The following is a 20,696-nucleotide window of genomic DNA, read 5'->3' as shown; positions in this document are numbered from 1 at the left end:
AGACTTACTTTTTTGTCCAATGTCATGGAGAAATCTTATGCATAAATGGCTGACAATACAAAGAAAGTGTTGGTCACATGACAATGCACGCATACTTTGAGAAGAGTTGAGAAGAAACTGATTCAAATTCAGCAAATGTTCTGACATATGCGTCTTTGGACAAAAGCCTGTGTTTACAGCAGGGAGTTTCAAGCATCCATTCACTTTTTTTTTTCAAGAAAATGTTAAAAGCGACTTTATTCACCAAGGTTTAAACAGCCATAGCAAGTAAATCGCTCTTTAAATTCAACGCTTTTGTTGCTCTTGAAATTCAAGGTCTTTGACAAACAAAAAGATTTGTGCATTTTATGAAAAGCCAGTGTCGTTCTGTAATATTAAAGTGTTCATCAGTAAGAGAAGCCTGAATCTGGGTCTTACACTAATATATATTAATCCATGCAATGCTAGACTGCAGTATATTGGGGGATACAGTATTATCCACCTAACATATGTACAGTGTGCCACAGGACCACTGCTTAATCTGACGCTTGTCATAATGGCAGAATGACAAATAGCAAGTGCGACTAGTGGAGCCTGTTATTTCTTTTCTTTCTTTTTTTTTTCTTTTTTTGGCAGAAGTAGATATTTAGCTCTTAGCTTGAATGCAAATCCATTCACGTATTCTCTCAAAATAGCAGCTTTGTGTTGAAGCTTTTATACAAGAGAAAAGCAGTATCTATTTCAAAGCATTGAATGTGGCAGTCTGTCTGGGGGAGCAAACTGACGCATTCCCTGAGCCTGGATTAAGATAAAGTAGGACAAATGAAAAATAAAACTTGCTTAAAAGGCTCTAGACCCAGCTGTCCCTCTTTCACCCAGTGTGGGATTATAAAGTAATGATGCTCCGTGGCAGCTTTTCCCTAATACATCTTTCCCCATGCGCTCTTATCTAAACCCTCTGAAGGGCTGTTATGGGATTTCTTGCATGCACAATGTTGTTGAACATAACCAATCACATTTTATATTGCATATCTTCCATGCTCTTTGTCGTTTTCATGTCAAATGTGATATATTTTCAGCTGTTGCTTTGCAATTTCCGGCCAACTTCTGTCCTTTTATTGATTGTTCAAGGAAGCACATAAAAGCCGGAAAGAGATGTAGAATGGGATCTTATCAGTCCAAACGGAAGTAAACACAAAAGACGTGTAGATTAACATAGTCAGCGTCTCTCTGGGTGGGTCGATTAGCTGAGTCTCGACACGGGGAATAACGTAGCGTGGGATAAGCCCACCTCTGGGATGGATTCATTTATGTGGCTCTGAAATGAACAATAACAACATCCTGGCTAGTCCACACACACTTCCAGCTGTGTGTCAGAATCCCAGCCAGACGTAACCCTTCACAACGACATCCACGTTCATACACCACCATATAATTACACGTTAGCGGTTTGCATAATTTTGCATGTAATTATCAGGCTGAAAGTGTAGGAGTGCTTCAGTTAGCTTGAAACATTTCACAAGTCTCCTCCCACTCCCATACACACACACACACACCGACAGATGGCCGCTTGTCAAACCCGACACAGATTCTTCAGGTTAGAATGATTGCCCTTTTAAGACCAACGTCTGAGTCACAAACGGGCGAATGTGGTGTGGGTCTCCATAGTGGGGGATGCAAATGAGCGGCCGTGTGTAAAGAAGGAGAAAGAGCGCGTTGTGAGTCAGTGGTGGGCTATTAATAATGTACATCCCAACAGGCTTGTCATTTACCATCATTCCATGATCTCTACGGGGGGCGGAGAAGAAAGACTTCTGGCCTTTTCAAATGAGCCCGACCTGTCTGAGATTCAGCTTGTGAAATGTCCTTTTGCTCCTATAATTCAAAATCATGAGTTGTCGGAATACCGGTGATCATAAATTCAACATTTTTTGCTGCGGTGATGAATATGTTTAGGCTGTGTTCACTGCAGGGGTTTCAGTGTGGAAACATGTGGAACAATCTAACAGGAACTCATGAACATGGGAAGCCCAAATGATTAGTTACTTATTTATGAAAGCAATGGTTGTGTCAGAAAACATAGTAACTACCATAATAACTACCTTGAAAGGGGGTCTACCAGGAGAGAGACCACATTTCTGGAAACATGCGTTATGTGACTAATGACTCAGGAAAATGAAAAGTGACTGTCCTGAGCTGTAATGTAAAAGAGAGCAGACAGACTAAAATATATTGGCTGTTTGGTCCATTTTATGCTTTTAAGAGATGTGTGTGTGAGTGTGTGTGTGTGCGTGTGTGTGTGTGTGTGTGTGTGTGTGTGTGTAGTTATGGACCAAATGTCCCCACAAAGATGGCAATATCCAAAATCCTTGTCTTTGTGGATACTTTTTTGTGTCCCCATGAGGAAACAAGCTTATAATTAAAGAGATAGTTCACCCAAAAATGAAAATGATGTCATTAATGACTCATGTCGTTACAAACCCGTGGAACCTCCGTTTGAACTCCGAGGGAGTGTCATCCACATTAAAAAAGTTAACAGCTCAAGTCATTTGTGGATTAATGCTTATTGGAAATGCGAACCATTTCAAACAATTCAGTTTGATTTGGTGAACTGGTTCAAGAAGATCCAGTTACATTGATTGAATCGTTCGCGAACTGGATATCACTAAACTGCAGTGTTTTGAACTCTCTCTCACAACAGACCTGGAAAAGTAGACAATACTAATGCTAACTGACCCTCTGATGTCACATGGACTACTTTGATGATGTTTTTATTACCTTTCTGAGCATGGACAGTATACCGTACACACAGCTTCAATGGAGGGACAGAAAGCTCTCGGACTAAATCTAAAATATCTTAAACTGTGTTCCGGAGATAAACGGAGGTCTTAAAGGTTTCGAACGACATGAGGGTGAGTCATTAATGACATAATTTTAATTTTGGGGTGAACTATCCCTTTAAGTTTTTGGAAAATCGAAAACTGCACTATGTTTTCTGTAAGGGGTAACTTTAGGTGTAGGGCGTTAGAAAATACAATTTGTACAGTATAAAAATCATTATGCTTATGGAATGTCCCCTAAAAATATATATGTAATATTACATTTATATTGTTTTAAGGCAAATTGTATTCGTCAAAACAATACATACTGTATGCTGGAAAGATAGTATATTGTATGTGTGTGTGTGTGTGTGTGTGTTTGTATACAATGTTTCTATCATAATAAAGCAAAGATTTATTAAAATATTACATGTGTTGCAGTGCTATTTTCATGTTAATTATGTGGGATTACAATTTTTATTAATATTTTGAACTTGAATTTAATATTTGAACCTTTAATTTTATACTCTCAGTTTTAATTTTACTTTAAGTACTAATAATTTTCTTATGTACATTGTGATTTTTTGTTAGTTTGTTTAATACATTTTTATATTTAGTTCATATTTATATTTAAAAATCTCTTAAGTTTTAAGATTTTGAAGTTTTTCATCTAATATTCAATATACAATAATACATAAAATAAATAATGAAACTAAAACAATAATACAGCTGTAATGTTACATATAGAAACCTGAAGAAAAACAATGGGTTTAATTCAAACTGATTTATTAAGTGCTTTTCACAATTAACTTTTGACCTCAGCAATTTTCTGCAGACCCCCGAGCACCAATTTGCAACCCTCTAATTTGAAAACTCCTTTTTTTTAATCATTGTGGATGCAGAATGCTGTCTTAGAAAGCATGCTCCTGGATTTTGAGACTGCCAATGTATAAGGAATAAGTTATTGCTATTTCATGTTGATTTATTACAATATATCATTTTAGCAGCTGAAGTAATTGGCTTGTACAGCATATGTAAGGGATGATGATGATTTTGCTGTGCACGGTCTGCTCGGTGGAAGGAAGCCAAGCAGAATTAAGAGAATGACTGTAATGTTTTTGTGCCCGTCATGTGACCCACTCAGGCTTTCAGCTGTAGCTAATGAGTCTCCCTGCTCATGTCACTCACCTCACAGATGATTAAAAATCACATTGCTTTCCCTTTTTTGTGCTCCATAATAAAGTGTAGAGGATGAGAGGGGGAACGAATGGCTTCCCGAACACACCGCCAAGAGGGAAGAACCCTGTCAGAGCCATGCGTGTATCATTCTTTCCCATAACTAGGCATGTGGTTTCGCCGAGGGCACTTACGAGCTTTGTGTGCGGGCTGGCCAGCTCTAGGTAAACGGTGACACTATTTTACCCTCTCTTTTCTTAACCAGCACTCATGAATAACACATGGCTTCACCTCCTGAAAAATGCAACATGCTGTGGGCTGTTTGGGAACAGCCTGTCCTTGTCCTTGCTTGTGCATATGCCTCCTGCGAGTTAAATCCTGTTCAGGAGGTGACGGGCCACCACAGTGGACTGCAGGGGATGGAGAATGTATGCACACTGCCAATTTGCAAGCCCATGCATGCATATATGTATTATACCAATTTTGTTATGTTTCTGTTTGGGGGCCATCAGTCACTCTCGGCGTCAGCTTTCATTATCAGAGTGGCCATCAGATCTGCATTGATTGGAGGGTGTCCACCAGGTGAGATGGCTTTTGTGGAATGGGGCAGATGTACAGTATGTATTGGGTGTGCCGTTGGTCAGTTGGGCACTTTTCTGCAACATCTGGACTCTTTCTCTTGTAAAAACATGCTTTTATATGCTAGGGATAGAGAGGCCCGAGGGAATGAGTGGATGCTCATTTAAAAATGACAGACAATGGTGGATGGAGTCAGCAGATCTTATAGGCCAACGGGGGAAAAGGACAAGTGAATAATTTCATAGTCAGTTGGTTAAAAAAAAAAAAGTGCCTTTGGGGGATGAATTTATTTGTTGGGTTAATAGCATTTTCAACTAAATGTCAAATCTGTTATCTAATTGGCTTTCGGTTGCAGGCACTTATTGTTTTATTACTATGTTTTGTATGAAAAAAAGTCAATTTATGAATTTTAATGAAATAATCATTGAAAAAACATGCCTCTACCTCCATTTTTACAAGTTTACTGCAGTTACCAGCTGAAATCAACACTAGTGGCAGTAAAACGCCAACAACTTTTGTTCCTTTTTTACACTATTTATATTTACAGGGGCGGAAAACACTACGTTAGAACCTTAACATTTTTACCATGGTGAGGGATTTGTAAAACTTATTTGTTTTGACATTCACATCACATAACCCTGGTCCATAAATAGCCTATTGCTTTTCTGACATTGTAAACTTGCTCAGTTGCTCACCTGGTACAGAACTGCACAAGTCATGTGAAACCGGACGAGTCATGATAAAACTGTTCAAAGCCTTGTAGAAGCAAGCTAAATTTTCATGTTTGCTTCAGCAAAAGCATTTTTGCTTTTGTTAACATATAGGGTTAGGTTCAGAGTAGAGTTTAAAGGGGGGGTGAAATGCTCATTTTCACTCAATATCCTGTTAATCTTGAGTACATATAGAGTAGTACTGCATCCTTCATAACTCCAAAAAGTATTTAGTTTTATTATATTCATAAGAGAAAGATAGTCTGTACCGATTTTTCCCGGAAAAAACACGACCGGCTGGAGGCGTGACGTGTGGGCGGAGCTAAAGAATCACGAGCGCCAGTAGGCTTTTGCGTTGAGAGCATGTGGAAGCTGTGACATTACCGTTTTTTTTGGTAATCTGAAAACACACTTCTTTTGTGACTTTTCGCGACGCTCTTGCTCTGATCAGTGAAATGCTCTGATCAGTGAAATGTCTGTGCTCAGCCTCTCAGTGCTCTGCTATACGGGAGCGCGCGCTCTTCCGGCAGACATGTCCCTAGGACCAGTATAAGGAAATTCCGCTCCATCTAACGTCACACAGAGCCATACTCGAAAAAAACTTTCCAAAACTTGTGACAAACCGGAAGGAGTATTTTGGGAACAAAAATACTCCTTCAAACGTACAACTTAATTTTTTAAACTTTGTCCATGTTTAGCATGGGAATCCAAATCTTTAACAGTGTAAAAAACTCAGTATGCATGAAATAGCATTTCACCCCCCCCCTTTAATGTATGGGGTAAAAAAAATTTAAACGCTATAAAACAAACCTACCACCACCACTCACCCGACAATTAAATTCTCAATTGCAATTAGTTGGTATAATTTGTGTAACAACCAACTAATAAAACATTGGTAGATTCACATTTATATTGCGTTTTTGGCACCGCTCTTTGGATATTTCACTTTAAAAGTGTGACTTTAAAATGAGTATTTCATTCAATATTGAAAAACATCAAGTCACCTACAGTAGCTTTGTGTTGCTAAGCAGACCTTAAGAGACTGTTAACTTAGCAACTTGCTAAGAGATCAGAGTCTCTTATTGAAAAGGTCAGCAATTAATAAATCAGTATTTAGGCATTTTGAAACTATGAGCAATAATTGTCCAAAGTTAATTTCAACATACAATTAGCACTCAAGTTTTGTGAGTAAGGCTAACCATTCAGCTTAATTTGCATAGAAAGGATGCATGTTTGTGCTAAAAAGAATGACAGTGAGCTAATTACATTCTCCCCTGGTTAAACTGGATTGCGAGTAGATAGTGAACAGGATGCAAAAATACCATGGCACAACAACGATTGCCTCTACTGATTTGCCACTAAAAATCTAAATTGTGACGAAGGTTTGCGTGAACAGGAATGTGGCAGATTGTGTTCGATGGAGGAGTGTTAAAGTTAGTTATGGTCAAGTTGGGTGCCAAGACTGACAGATGACCACTTCAGATTCTGAAGTGAGTCACTTACTGTCCATAGACAGACCCGCACCATTTGTCCCAGCCTGAAATATCTGAATATTCATAGACAGGAGATGAGCATGAGTTTAACTAACAAAGAAAATGGAGCACTCGGCACTCTGGAACTCACCAATAACATGACATTTCAATGAATATTTATAAGTAATTATCACAAGCCATTGCATTTATAAAGGTCTGCCAAGGGATGGTGTAGCTAGGGCTCGGTAATGCAGCAGAAATGCTGCAGAGGTCATATCATAAATATGAATCGATGGCGAAATGTATTTATTATTGTATTTACATTCTATGATTTCATTTGCAGCGCACGACAGGTGAGATTACACCTTATAATTGAGGTGTTAATCGAAAAAATTCATCCACAAAGTGGTTAAGAGATAAGACGGGAAGATATTGCGGCTGTCAGATTGGTGATTAATTTGTGGACAATGGTGAGCGTTATTACCGAAATGCATTTATATTTCACAGAGAGGAGAATATGAGTGGCATTTATGCATGTATGTGTGTGTGAGGCTCTGTAGCAGCCACTGGTGAGAGTCTACAGACCGTAGGAGTTCACCCTTTGATGTAGGAAACTCAAAGGGCCCCCCGAGGCAGCTGCCATAGGGCAGGGGTCGCATTTTTAATCTGTCAATCACCACTGGGGATTTATGGGTAACTTTTCCTGCCAAGCCAGACAGCGGGGAATGTAGCATTCTGCCGTTCGCTCTCAGTGTGAAGCGTATAGGCATAGAAAAGAGAAGGGGGCAGAGTTCACTCTGTTTACCGTTAACACTGGCGCTTAGTAAGGTCAGCACAACCAGCCATTGTTGAATTTGGCCGTCTGCAGAGTTTCAGCATTGGCTTCCCTGTTGGATTTTGTTTTGCGAGACTTTAAAGTTGTGTTCCAAATCCTAGTGAGCTGTCTGTTAACGTTTTGTTCAAGGCCAGGGAGGTTCATATTTATGAGTTGTGAAGTTGTATTAATGATGACAGGTGCATTCAAACCACTTTGATTGGATGTCGATGTACCTTTTGCACAAAAAATAACATTTAAACTGTCCTTCTGCAAAATGATCATTAAAGAATGATCATCAGGTGTGTTTTTGCTTTGATTTTATTCAGTTTATGTTGGTGCTATAAATATATTATCATTTATTATAACTGTACAGTTGTATATTTATATATATGCTACTTAGCTAGTTTTATAGGGAAAATTATAATTAATTTCAACAAATTTATTTCATTTATTCCTGTGGTAACAGGATTAGACATTATTAGATGTTTAGATTAGATTATAATTAGACGTTACTCCAGTGTATATTATCACAGGATCCTTGTAAATATATTTACTGTCATTACATTCATATTATTCATATTCATATAAAAGTATCTTCTGACTACAAACTTTTGAACAGTAGTGTAATAGAAGATTTTGTGTAATAGTGTAATAGAAGATTTTGGAGCAGACCTCTAGTCATGTCATGCCTCTTTTCTGTGGTCAATTATTCAGCTGTGTTTAAATGTGAATGTGTTGTCATGAAAACACTTTATAATTGATAAGATGAGAAAGCCAAAGCATTACATACAGGAAGGAGCACAGGAGATTTGAGGACAGGAGCTGTGAGAAAGCAAAGATAAGACGCCTCATTCATCTCTGCCTCACAATTCCCAAGTTCCTCAATGAAGATCCATGAATAAACAGCTCGCACAGGGGAGCAGATGAAAACATACCGAACAAACACAACACAGCGCACAGCTAACACTTGTCTCAATCTCCCATAGTTCTCAGGGATGATTTCCGCCAGCCTCCCAATGATGTGGTGGTGGCAGCAGGAGAGCCCGCTGTGTTGGAGTGTGTCCCTCCCAGGGGTCACCCAGAGCCCACCGTTTCCTGGAAGAGGAACAATGTTCGTGTCAATGACAAGGACGGCAGGATCTCTGTGAGTCAATAGCAGAAAGTGCAATGTTGGCACAGGAGCGATGATTAGGTTGTAGTGCAGCGGTGACATCACCCTACCCCTCTGCAGCCAGCATCGATTGAAGCATAAATCAGCGCACTTGCTCACGTCCTGTTCTCTACCAACAATGACATCACTCCCAAGTGCACTTAGCATTATTCCATGTTTCTGCTGTGCTGGTTCCCAGGGTTGTTATGGCTAAAACTGAAACTCTTTTTGTTAAAAGAAAATGAAAAATACAAATATAAATACTGGACTTAAAATGACAAAAACTGAAAATATAAAAATAACAGCTAAAAATAAAAGCTATAAATACTATCACAGTATAATAAAATAACTAATATTATACTGGTTTCTGAAAAAAGAAATGTTTGGTCAATATGGAGACAGCCATGACTGCGTTTCCCAAAAGCATCGTAAGCTTAAGTACATTGTAGACCAATTGAAACTAAATGGAACTACGATCAACTTAGGCAGTCAACTTATTTTTCCAAAGTACATATTTAAAAGAAATATTATTATTTTATTTAACAAGGAACGTACTGGCAAGGTTCTCTCAAAGTTATAAACAAACATTCTTCCAGTAATGTTAATAGAACGATCTTGCTGGGTTATTGGGTCTTTAATATTCTCAAAACATTTCCACGAAAACATTCATGGAATGTTTAATATACATATATATATTATATACATATATATAATATACATATATATATAAAACATTTTGAATTCATTCAACATTCAGAAATAAAATTTTCATAAGTTAATAAAAGTTTTTGTTAGCTGAGATTTGTTTTTGAAGAGGAATACATTACTGAGTGAACCTTAACTGAAGAAAATAGTGAAAACATTTTTAAGAATCAAATCAGGTTGTACGATGATATAGTGATGTGTGTGATTTTTTCTTCTTCAGATGCGTGGTGGTAAGCTGATGATTTCTCACACCCGGAAAAGTGACGCAGGCATGTATGTGTGCGTAGGCACCAATATGGTGGGCGAGAGAGACAGCGATCCAGCAGAACTCGTTGTGTTTGGTAAGTCCAATTTTCTGGCTCATTTTTTTGGTTTCACAAAGGAGTGAAAATAATCACTATGTGTCATGTGTGTGACTGTGGGAGCAGAAAGGCCAGTGTTCATCCGCAGACCTGTGAATCAGATCGTTTTGGCTGAGGAGACTGTTGACTTCTTGTGCGAGGTTCATGGAGACCCGGCTCCGACTGTCCGCTGGAACAGAGACGAAGGGGAACTACCGCGGGGGAGGCAAGACGCTGCTTACAAACATTTGTGATGCTGTTACGGCAGCTTTATGGAGCTTAAATGCCAGTTTAATGACATTTATGTAGTGACAGATTAGAAAATCAGTTTCCTAATTCTGTTATAGTTGAGTTAGAGAAGCAGAAAAGCCCCTTTAAACAATAAACCTCAAACTGAGGAATAATGTTTATTGCATAATAGAGCATTATACAACAGAACCTTAAAGGGATAGTTTACCCCATCAAAAAAAAAAATTCTGTCATTCACTCTTCCTCGTGTTGTTGCAAACACATAAGACTTAATTTTTTTTTCGGCGGAACACAAGAAGATATTTTGAATGAAACCTGACTGATTTCTGTCCCTCCCCTGAAAGTCTACACTAAATCTTTGACAATTCAAGAAGTTCACGAAGATATTCAGCCAGTCTAACTGTGCTTCTGTTTAACGAATTTGTTTGTATGTTTGCTGATCAATGTTTATAAGACGAACAGATTTAATTTAGGTTTTTATTCATTTGAAGTAGGGCTGCACAATATTGATTTAAAATCTTATATGCGATAATGCTTTAAATGTGTAATTTAGATTATATTTAAACATTTAAAAACTAAAAATGATATGACAAAAAAAAAATCACACATTTCACATTTTTTGGCAATAAAATTTCTCATCTTTTCAGAATTTTTTTATTCTCTGCCAACTTAGATTTTTATAAACTTTTTGAAGTATTAAAATCATTCAGTTAACTTACATCCATTGCAATAAGCATTTCGCAGTTTGCACATATGCAACATTTTGATAGATTTACATATTGTGCAGCCCTGATATAAAGCAATCTTGATTGCTTGTGGAAAATGATTAGAGAATATTAAAGATATCTTAATTTCTGTTCCAAAATTAAATCTTTAGCTAGGAAATGTATTACAATCATTTGCATTCAGTATGAGGTGTATGGTGTTGTGCATGCCAAGTGTAAGTGCTTATATGGGAGATTCAGGTTCAAATCTGGCTTATATTATGTCAGAGACAGTATGAAGAGAAGGAGAGTGACCACTTTTAGAAAAATGTCTGAAACTGCAATGCTCAATATAGCAATGGAAAAGAAAATCACATTGTATTGTGTTTTGAGCTAACGAAGCAACACTTATTAGGTTTTATTGGCAGTATGGCATATGTTGTTTAAATGAAAGATTTCTTAGCCAACAATTTTAGAGATTTCAGTCTTTTCCCATTCAAATAGATAACTGTAGCTGTTGGACTAGAAAGATGACCACCAAGTGAACTGACTTGAATCTTGGTCCTATTTCCATTCTCTTCCCAAATAGTTTTCTGTCTCCTTTCTACTGTCAAATAAAAAAAAAGTGGCAAAAGCCCCAAGAATGAAATATAATTAGAGTTTCCTAAAGTTTGGGGCACAGTACAGTGGCATATTTGATGGAGTCTCACAGAAATGTCCTCTCAGAGAGTGGAAGGATGTAGACAGGCTGTAGGAGGAATGTGTGATGACTGTTCAATCTGCTCTCCTCACGGACAACCGCTGTCTCTTTTCACCTTCTCGGCCGAGTAGATTTGAGATCCGTGGTGACAACAGCCTGCGTCTGGTAAGGGTCAGAGCAGAGGACGAGGGCACTTACACGTGTGTCACAGAAAACAGCGTGGGCAAAACCGAAGCCTCCGCCGTGCTGCAGGTCCACGGTAAGACACGCAGGCATTCCTCCTTTTACACCACACATCACAGCGCACATCAAATATGAATAAAAAGAAGCTTCATGCATATGTTGCCACTCATCTCCATTAAACAGACCTCACCGCAAACATTTGAACATGTCAGGTGCAATCAGTCTTATCTGTGTGAAGTCACACGGAACGATTTATCAGCTCCTCTGTTGCAGCTTAAATGTTAACTCTTTTCTAGTGCATTGCCTCATTGACTAGAGAGCCAACTGACTTCTAAAGGCCAAATATAGGACTCAGTTCTGATGCAAGCACTTTGGATATGCATTCAGCCAAACACATACCTTTCAAAATATTTGCCATTGCGCGTGAACACAGGTGCTTGACACATGCGCTAGAAAGATTCATCCTTGTCCATTGCCTGCACTATTCATTTCCAGAAGTTACTAGCAATACAAATGTCATTGAAATTATTTAAACAAGCTGTCTCATTTAATTTGGGTGTATCTTTTAACTAACTCATGCCAGCACTCATCCATGCATGTATATGTTGTTGTTGCGGTTTCTGGTAGTTGCTTCTTGTTTTGTCTCCATTTATTTTTCACCTGTGAAACAACGGCCCAGGCCAGTGTTGTCACCTTGTGGACAAACTAGGTAATGCAAAAACTACATTTAAAAATAAGCACATGATAGGTCTACACACAGATCATACAAGTTTAGAAAACAGGACTGTGCGTGTAAAGTGTGTGCATACTGTATATGCTTTAGTGAGGACTAAACAAAGCTTTGTGATGCATTGAACCTTTTCTCGCAATTGTATCGCAGAAGGGAATGGAAGCACAATATAAGTAGCGAGAGACTCGACTCACAATTGCTTTCATTGAAGATTATGTTCGCATGTTGCTATGCTAACAACACAATACTGAAATAAGCACAAAATATACAAACAATGGGTACTTTTTTATTAGGCTTTGATATACTTTTTTCTTGACACTTTTCAGTGTTGAATAAAATATATACTTTAAGAAAAAGTTTACATACCTCATTAACCATGTTGGATAAATATTTTTCTCTAAAAATACATTTTCTCATCCTCATGTTGTTCAAAATCAGTTTGACTTTCTTTTTTTGTGGAACATAAAAATAAATGGAAATCGTCAGTGAGGACCAAATGTTGTTTTGGACAGTGTTGGTTTCATTGTATGGATTAAACAGTTAAAAACCTTCTTTAAAATATACCCTTTTGTGTTCCACTGAAAACAGAAACTCATACAGGTTTGGAGCAAGATGAGGGTGAGTAAATTATTGTAGGTTTTTCTACTTAGGCAGCTTCGGAACAGAGCAACGATGTGGAGCTTACGTTAAAGCGTGTGGATTACTGTATTTGACAGCTGTTATAGAAAGACGGTGTGCTTTAGCAAACTGCCGGAGTGCAGAGGCAGTGTTAATAGAACATGGCAAAGTGTGTGTTTGCGTGTGTGTAGAAATGAGCAAGAGAAAGAGCGAGAAAACTGGATGGGAATCTAGTTGGCACAAGCCGGGGGAAGCGGCCCTGATTCAATTCATCCTCCAGTTATTTTGCCAGTCTGAATTAAGATGAGAACAAGCAGCTCTGCCTCCATCTCCTTCCTACAGCCTCCTTTTTCTGCCTCACTCTTTCTCTATCTCTCTCTTTCTCTCTCCATTTTCTGACTCTGGGCCATTTTCCTGATGTTTCATTTGTGAATTTTCTGTCTCATTTGCCTTGATGTTTTGTTGCCCTTCATCATTTCATCCTTACCAACCTTTCCTTCTTCTTCACTGCATGCTGCTGCATTTCGCAAGGTAGCACAGGCAGACTGTTTTCTGCTGCATTGCATTGTGGGTATGATTGAAAAGTGTGGGAATGCTTAAAAAAGAGATTTCAAGTCATTACTCTGATACTGCCATTAAATGAATGGGGATTTCAGAGCTTGTGAATTAGGAAGTTTTAAGCAGCTGATTAATATAAATAACACTGAAGCATGAACATTCACACTGGACAGTGACTACTACATTTTAAGGAATCACAAGCACATTTACATTTATATTTGTGTATTTGGCTGACACTTTTATACAAAACAACTGCTTACATAACATTTTATCAGTGCTAGCTTTACCTAAAGATCGAACCTTCGACCCCACATCGCCCTCTACCAGCTACAAGGATTTTGAGACTGAATACAGTTGCTGTCAACAAAGCTTTCTTAGATTTTGAAAAAATGGTGTAAAATAGAAAATTAGAGTTAAAAATAGAAGCCTTTTGAATGTGACTTATTAATTAGTGCACACGCTTTTCCACATTAATTTGTGGCACCCATGTTAGTCACGTTAGTTGAATCTGACGTGTGACATGGACTAATCCACACATTTCCTGTCCTCTCCCTTACCGTCTATATCAATATAATAGAGCCCGACCGATATGGATTTTTGGGGGCCGATGCCGATGCCGATATTAACTCGAAAAGAGCCGATTTATAAGCCGATATTTTGATTTTGAAAATAAACTGGATATTAGACCCATTTCCTATATACTGCACTTACACAACATTCAATAGCAAAATATCTGCCTGTTCTATGTATGTGGGCTGTATAAACCATTTTCCAGAAGGGATTTATGTAAAAAAAAAAAAAAAAAAGCCTTAGATTACAGTCTCAATGACTAAACAATTGCACATCAAAAGTATATATTTTTTAATGATCAAAAAACAGTCTGGTTTTAAACATTTAACACTTTTACTTTCTTCCAGTTGAAGCTGGTTTTAACAGTCTGTGTGTGTACTGTAAATAAATTATAATACTAAAGTTAAAGTATTTGCAGAAGTAGTCCCACACTGCTACAGCATTCACCTTTTTCAGCCATCTGTAGGCAGAAAGAGAGACAGAGAAAGAATAAGCATGTGTATTAATAATATCACCATGCATCATTACTCATGTCATCATTAGAATTAGAATTATAATAAACAGGGATCTCCTACATAGGCAAAAATGAGAAAAAAAATATATTTTTTATTTGTCAAGCAATAGGTATTACCTACTTATATTTAACTATATTATTTCAACATTTCCCTTTTATGTCTGTAAAGCTGCTTTGAAAAATATGTAAAAAAAAAAATAAATAAAATAAAAGCGCGTGTTCAGCTCACATTTATTTACATGTCCCCTCTGGTTTAATCATTTCTGACGCACCTACTGTAGTTACTGTAACTACACTACATTTGCTCTCACAGACACATTCACAACGGACCCGTATATCTTCTCCTCTTCTCTTTGTGCAGTCTGAATCAAAACATCGTCATGCGCTGGCGAACGTAAAGTTAGCCTACTGTTACCGGAAGATTACAGAATCAATTCGAAGTTGAATGGTTAACATTAGTGCCATGAACACACCGCTGTCAATTTTGAGAAGAACCACCTTCAAACAAGTTAATAGCAAGCATTTAAGGGGCCTGCTAAAAAGGAAGCTATATTAGCGTTAGAGTAACGTAACCAGCCTGAATTCACCAAATTGTTCTCTGGACATGAGGGTAGCCTCTTCTTCCTTGCTTCTCTCTTAATTATCATCAGCAGGACTAGCGCTATCGCTCGCTTCTTACAACGGGACAGATACATGCTGACCGAAAGGAGGAACCACAGACTACGAAAGAGCTCCCGCTAAAAGTTTTTAAACTCCGCCAACGCCATAGCGCAGCGCAAATCGCATTGTATCTGAAGGGCAACGCTAAACCCAGCGGGCAAATGCCGTGCATACCGCGTCCTGTGTGAAAGGACCATTACGGGGTCATTATGTGGGAAACACACCGCAATAGAATAAGAATAAGTTAAATGCTAACGTTATAGTTTGACCTCTTATTAACGTTCGCGCTCTTCCACTGATAAACATGGTATTAGCTTTGTGGCTAATCTAATATAGCAATGCTTTAGCGGCTGTGAGTGATGTTGCAGAATATTTAGAAGTGATAATGATAGGACCGTTAACTAGAACTACAACACCGTTTTTATATACAGTGTATGAACTAAATCTACAATCATTTCACATGACGAACGACAGACTCACCTGGGTGGCTTGGCTGATCGCTTTCTTCTTTGTGGATTTCTGGCGCTGTTGTCAACTCTGGAGTTGCAGACCGCCCTCTGGTGGGCAAACTATGCAACACTCATAACATGAGTGAAGAAAGAGACTCCGTTTCTCATGTTTCATCGGCCGTTATAAACGCCGATGCCGATTTAAATGCAATTAGCTCATATCGGCCGATAATATCGGCCGGCCGATATATCGGTCGGGCTCTACAATATAATATATCATTAAAAAACAAACAAAAAGACAATAAAATCATTTTTTTTCCAATTTAGGTTTTTACTTGTCTGCCAATAAAGTGTAAATTACATTTAGATTTTTATAGATATATATTGGTGAGAAACAGTTTTGTTTCTTTTGCGTAATACCGCTGTAATACATATGTAAGAATTTTATTCACATACTGTATGTGGAATATTTCTCGCATGAATCCACCAAAACTAAAATATTATGAACAAAATCCCAATGTGTTGTTGTTTTTTTTGTCACTCACAGCATCACATATGACATGAGCCAGTATCCGTCTCTCAGTGGAACTGCACCTGTCACAAAAATCAGGATTTCACTCTTCACATTTTCGTTTTGGTGGATTAACGTGAAAAAAAAAATCCAAATATGTGACTGTAATTCTTACAGATTTACTTCTGTATTATGCAGCATTATTATGCAAAGGTTTCCAGCCACTGGTGAGTAACTGGTTTAATTTACTCTCCACAGCCATATTTACTTACATTGGCACTTGGTGAGTTTTGCCCTGCATGTACTGCAGCTCTTCAGTCCCATATGTAAATACACAGTTGCAGAAGCTAGAGTAAAATAGTTTTGCATGCAGTCTGTTAACTTTTACTTTCTGTGTGATGTTATGAGAACACCTGTGCTAATGTGAGATTGACAGGGCCTGTGTCTATCAGGGGAACGCTGTCTTCTCTGATCCTTTCAGCAGATGTTTGCTGCCTTCTAGCCTAACATTTCCCCAAAATACCAGGGAGCAAAGCCACAGCATCAGTGACTTAACACGCTGAAGATTACGACTGACCACACACATCTGCTGTTTTTACACTCATCAGACAAGCACACACGATGAGCGGCCATGTGCACAATAGCTTTTACCAAGCCCAACAAAATGCCCACAGGATGAGTCGTGAGTCAAATGCATCCTCGTTCACTGGATCATCTCAAACGTGCCCTGTTTTAAAAATGGGAAATTGTGTGGTTTAATTCTGTGGCTTTTAAAGGGACATTTCATGCAAAAAAATTCAAATCATTTATTCACCCTCATATGGAAGCTTGTTTCTGCCATGGGATAAAAAATGTAAAAGGTATTGTGAGTTTTTGTCTATGGAAGCCCATTTCCGCCACTGAATAAAAATAAAAAAAGGTAATCATGACTTTTTATTTAGCAATTATAATGTCAAAATTGTGAGATATAAACAGTTGTCTTTCTTTCCCTGAAAATTGGACTTTATAACTCGCAATTCTGACTTTATATCATTATCTTTATATGATTTTATATAATTTATACCACACAAATCTGAAAACAAAAGTCAGACTTTTTATTCATTTTTTTTTATTCTGTGGCAAAAACAGGGTTCCATATTTAACTCACAGTTCGTAATTGTAAGATATAAATGTAGAATTGTTAGATATAAACAAATTGCAATATTTAAACTCTGAGAAGAAGAAAGTTAGTATAAGGCAAATAAAAAAAGAAAAACAAGAAAAAGTTAGAATTGTAATATGTAAAAAAGTCTGAATTGTCGCAATTACCTTTTTGGTGTTCCATAAAGAACCATTCAGTAAACAGTAAACAGTAAACAGTAAGATTCTTTTAAGAATCTTACTGTGAAGGAAGAACATTTTAATAATCTAAACTACCTTTGGTAACACTTTACTTATAGCTTTTATGTATAATGCATTATAAAGGGTTATTAAAGGGTATAATACATTAGAATTATTCATAATGTGCATTATATTACATTATATCTTGTAAATAATTAAAACTTTTTAAAAATGCAAGTGTTATTTTATAATAACTGTGGTTACAATTACTCATGAGATTTTGCAATGCATTATAAGGTGCATTGCAAGACATAATTAATGCATTAAAGGGACTTTTATTATGCATTATACATAAAGACTTTAAGTAGAGTGTTACCCAACCAATCAATAAAGTATGTTTTGTAGAATAGAAAGGTTCTGTGGATGTTAAAGTTGCTTCATCAAGCCATAAATGCGAAAGAAGATATTTAAGGCATTGATTTTTAAGGCCAAAAATAAAAACCCAGATATTTTTTAAAATATATTCTGTCCCTTTGAGGCTTCAGAATTTCATTATACTCGGAGATGTTTCTTTAACTCATTATTTCAATCCCTAAAGCTGACATGCATACATACAAGTCAATCTGTCGCTTGGGAGTTGTCACCTGTAGAAGTGAACAGTAGCTCCGTCAGCCCCAAGCCACTTCTCCCCATACTATTATTCTCCTCCGGTTTATATGATCTTTGTCAGCTTCTCGTCATGAGTTGTTATTTGTGTGGGAGCTTGTAGCCCCGTAAGAAAAAAATGTGAAAATGGAGAAACAACACAGATGAGTCAGATCTCGCGCTTTCTCCCTGTCTGCCTTTCTCGCTCTCATACGCCTTCTCTCACTTGGGTCTGCAGTACAAACCTACTGTGAAGTTTCTGAACAGCAGGGTAGCGGTCTGGTTATCTAAACAAAGACACACAGCCTTGAGCCCAGCACCATACTAAAAAGTGGGTGGGAAATGGCTGCTGGATAACATTGGTGGTTCCGTTTGGCTTTTAGAGCGATAAACCGAGCAGTAACCACCTCAAACATCGCCCCTGAAAACAGATGTTTTTCGATATCATGCATTCGCCGCTATCCCAGCGTGAGCCACGGATCAGCTTTGCATTCACAACTAATTACTTGCTTTAATCTGGGCTGACTGGAGACTCTATATGTTTTAAATCTGACAGCTCTCCTGCTAATGTGCAAATCACAGAGCTGATGAGCCTCAGAGGACAGCACTTAACTGATAAGTGATTTAAAATACATGTTTTTATAGAGTGGGCGAGCATAGATGGTGTTTGGTGAGGGTTAAATTCAATCAAACCAAGTTCAAGTACGAGTGGTTGTTGTCAGAGCCTCCCATAGCAGAAACGAATAGCAAATTATGTCTCTTCAACATCTCAGTTGTTACTCCTAGAAAGCTCGGAGATTCAGAGGAGAACAAATTGAAAGGTTTGCACACAAAACTGCCACAAACAGACATCTCAGTAAAGTATGCCAAATTTCGATAGTCTGCTGTATCTTTTTGGATTGGAAACTGATTTTGGGGTGTTGGGCTTTCCAGCTGATTAGCATTAGTTTGAAACAGAGACAGGGAATGCAAATAAATGACTCCCCCTGAGACGTTTACTCGAGACTCCTACTTCTCAGATGTTACTCTAGAGTTTTCAGAATGTATCTCTGCAGTGCCACAAACTCTGCTCTAATTTACACAGATGCCAACGTCTTCAATCATTTGATTCCAGAACATTTCTTAAGAAATTAAAGTATATGTTTATTACTTAATACTCTTGGATTTGATCGATCTGGTCTACTGGACAATTCCGCTTTTCCTATGTAAATTGCTTTTTGGGTCTAGCTTTTCCACCTTGTGTCATTTTGCCAACACTATTTACCATTATTTCTTGTCCTTCCTCCATCCATTTGTATGACATAGGTAGCTAAAAAAGACAAAAATGCAAAAAATCATGAAGCATTTCAAATTCTCTAACCAGCCACATTCTGTTCTCTCTGGCTGCAGTGCCCCCACAGATTGACGTACGTCCCCAGGATCAAGTCGCTGCCCGGGGACGGACTGTCACTTTTCAATGTGGCACCCAGGGAAACCCTCTTCCAGCAGTTTTCTGGCAGAAAGAAGGGAGTCAGGTGAGTGCAGCTACAGTATCTAATCAAGCATAGCATGTTTTTTTGAGTTTAAACAGCTGTGTATAAATACACTATACTACCTTTTAAAATCCATACAGTATATAGTCAAGTACATACTGTATAGCATAAGTAAACAGTGCATTGTACATGATTCGAGATGCCGCTTATGAGATGGCTCAGCATTGTCCCCCAGTAATCCAATGCTTCACTGAATGTCATGCGTGGGTTTAAAGAGCCTGATTGGAGATCAAAGGCAGATCTCTTCATATAAAGATGATTTATTTGCATCTCAGAGCATGTTTATCAGTGACTCATTAACTTAGCCAGAGCTTGAAAACAAGCCTAGAGTCTCTATGATTATATTTACCCTTGTTGATGCTGATTAGCCGTGTATTGCTGATTGCATTGAAGAGATGATTCAGAGCGTTGAATTGCTGGAGCTGGGCCCTTTGACAAAGCAGCGTGTTTTCAAAGCCATCATGGGAAACCACCGATGAGTTGGACCTCCTAGAGAGACTTGTGAAGGAGTGGGAGGAGAAAATTTAACAGAGAGGAACATCAGGTTTGAAAGCAGTTCCCATAGGCCAGCAAAAGCACAGAGTCCAGTGTAATGGCAGTCAGGAGTGTGTTTCGACGCTAAAAATAGACCACCATCAGTGCGGTAGAGAGCTAAAGACCACTCAGCCCTGATGGCTCACATCATTTTGGTGTCATTTGGGGTGTGGTCTGTGCAATGGATTTTATAACACGTCCCTCGTGTTCACGCTTGTATGCCATTTGCAGCTGTGTTCCAGATTAGGCTGTGGCCTTTTCACCTTCGTCCATTACTTGCCCATTTTAAGCCTCTTAAGAGAAGTGCATAGATTCCCCCCTCACTTTACTGTATGTACCCCCAGTTAACCCCACTGCAGTCCCACAAAGTAACAAACAGCTTCTCTCAGCGAATTAAACTGCCAGAAAAACACAACCAAGCACTCAAATCAGTTTTGATGGAGATGAGATCTTTTAATCGGCTTACGGTTT

General features: G+C 38.1%; 1 protein-coding gene across 4 annotated transcripts in view; it reads left to right on the top strand.

Moving 5' to 3' along the window:
- The window catches only part of LOC113115158 (roundabout homolog 2-like), a 59,480-nt gene that overhangs the window by 20,285 nt on the left and 18,499 nt on the right, over positions 1-20,696 (top strand). For all 4 annotated transcript variants that reach the window (XM_026282503.1, XM_026282502.1, XM_026282501.1 and 1 more), the window contains exons 3-7: positions 8,539-8,696; positions 9,628-9,748; positions 9,836-9,974; positions 11,533-11,660; positions 19,549-19,673. In XM_026282503.1, the coding sequence (XP_026138288.1) occupies positions 8,539-8,696; positions 9,628-9,748; positions 9,836-9,974; positions 11,533-11,660; positions 19,549-19,673 (671 nt within the window). The remainder of the gene's footprint in view (positions 1-8,538; positions 8,697-9,627; positions 9,749-9,835; positions 9,975-11,532; positions 11,661-19,548; positions 19,674-20,696) is intronic.

This window comes from Carassius auratus, chromosome 15 (assembly GCF_003368295.1).
Source record: "Carassius auratus strain Wakin chromosome 15, ASM336829v1, whole genome shotgun sequence".
Taxonomy (NCBI): Eukaryota; Metazoa; Chordata; class Actinopteri; order Cypriniformes; family Cyprinidae; genus Carassius; species Carassius auratus.
Note: the sequence above shows the minus strand (reverse complement) of the source record. Positions and strands in the feature narration are given on the sequence as shown.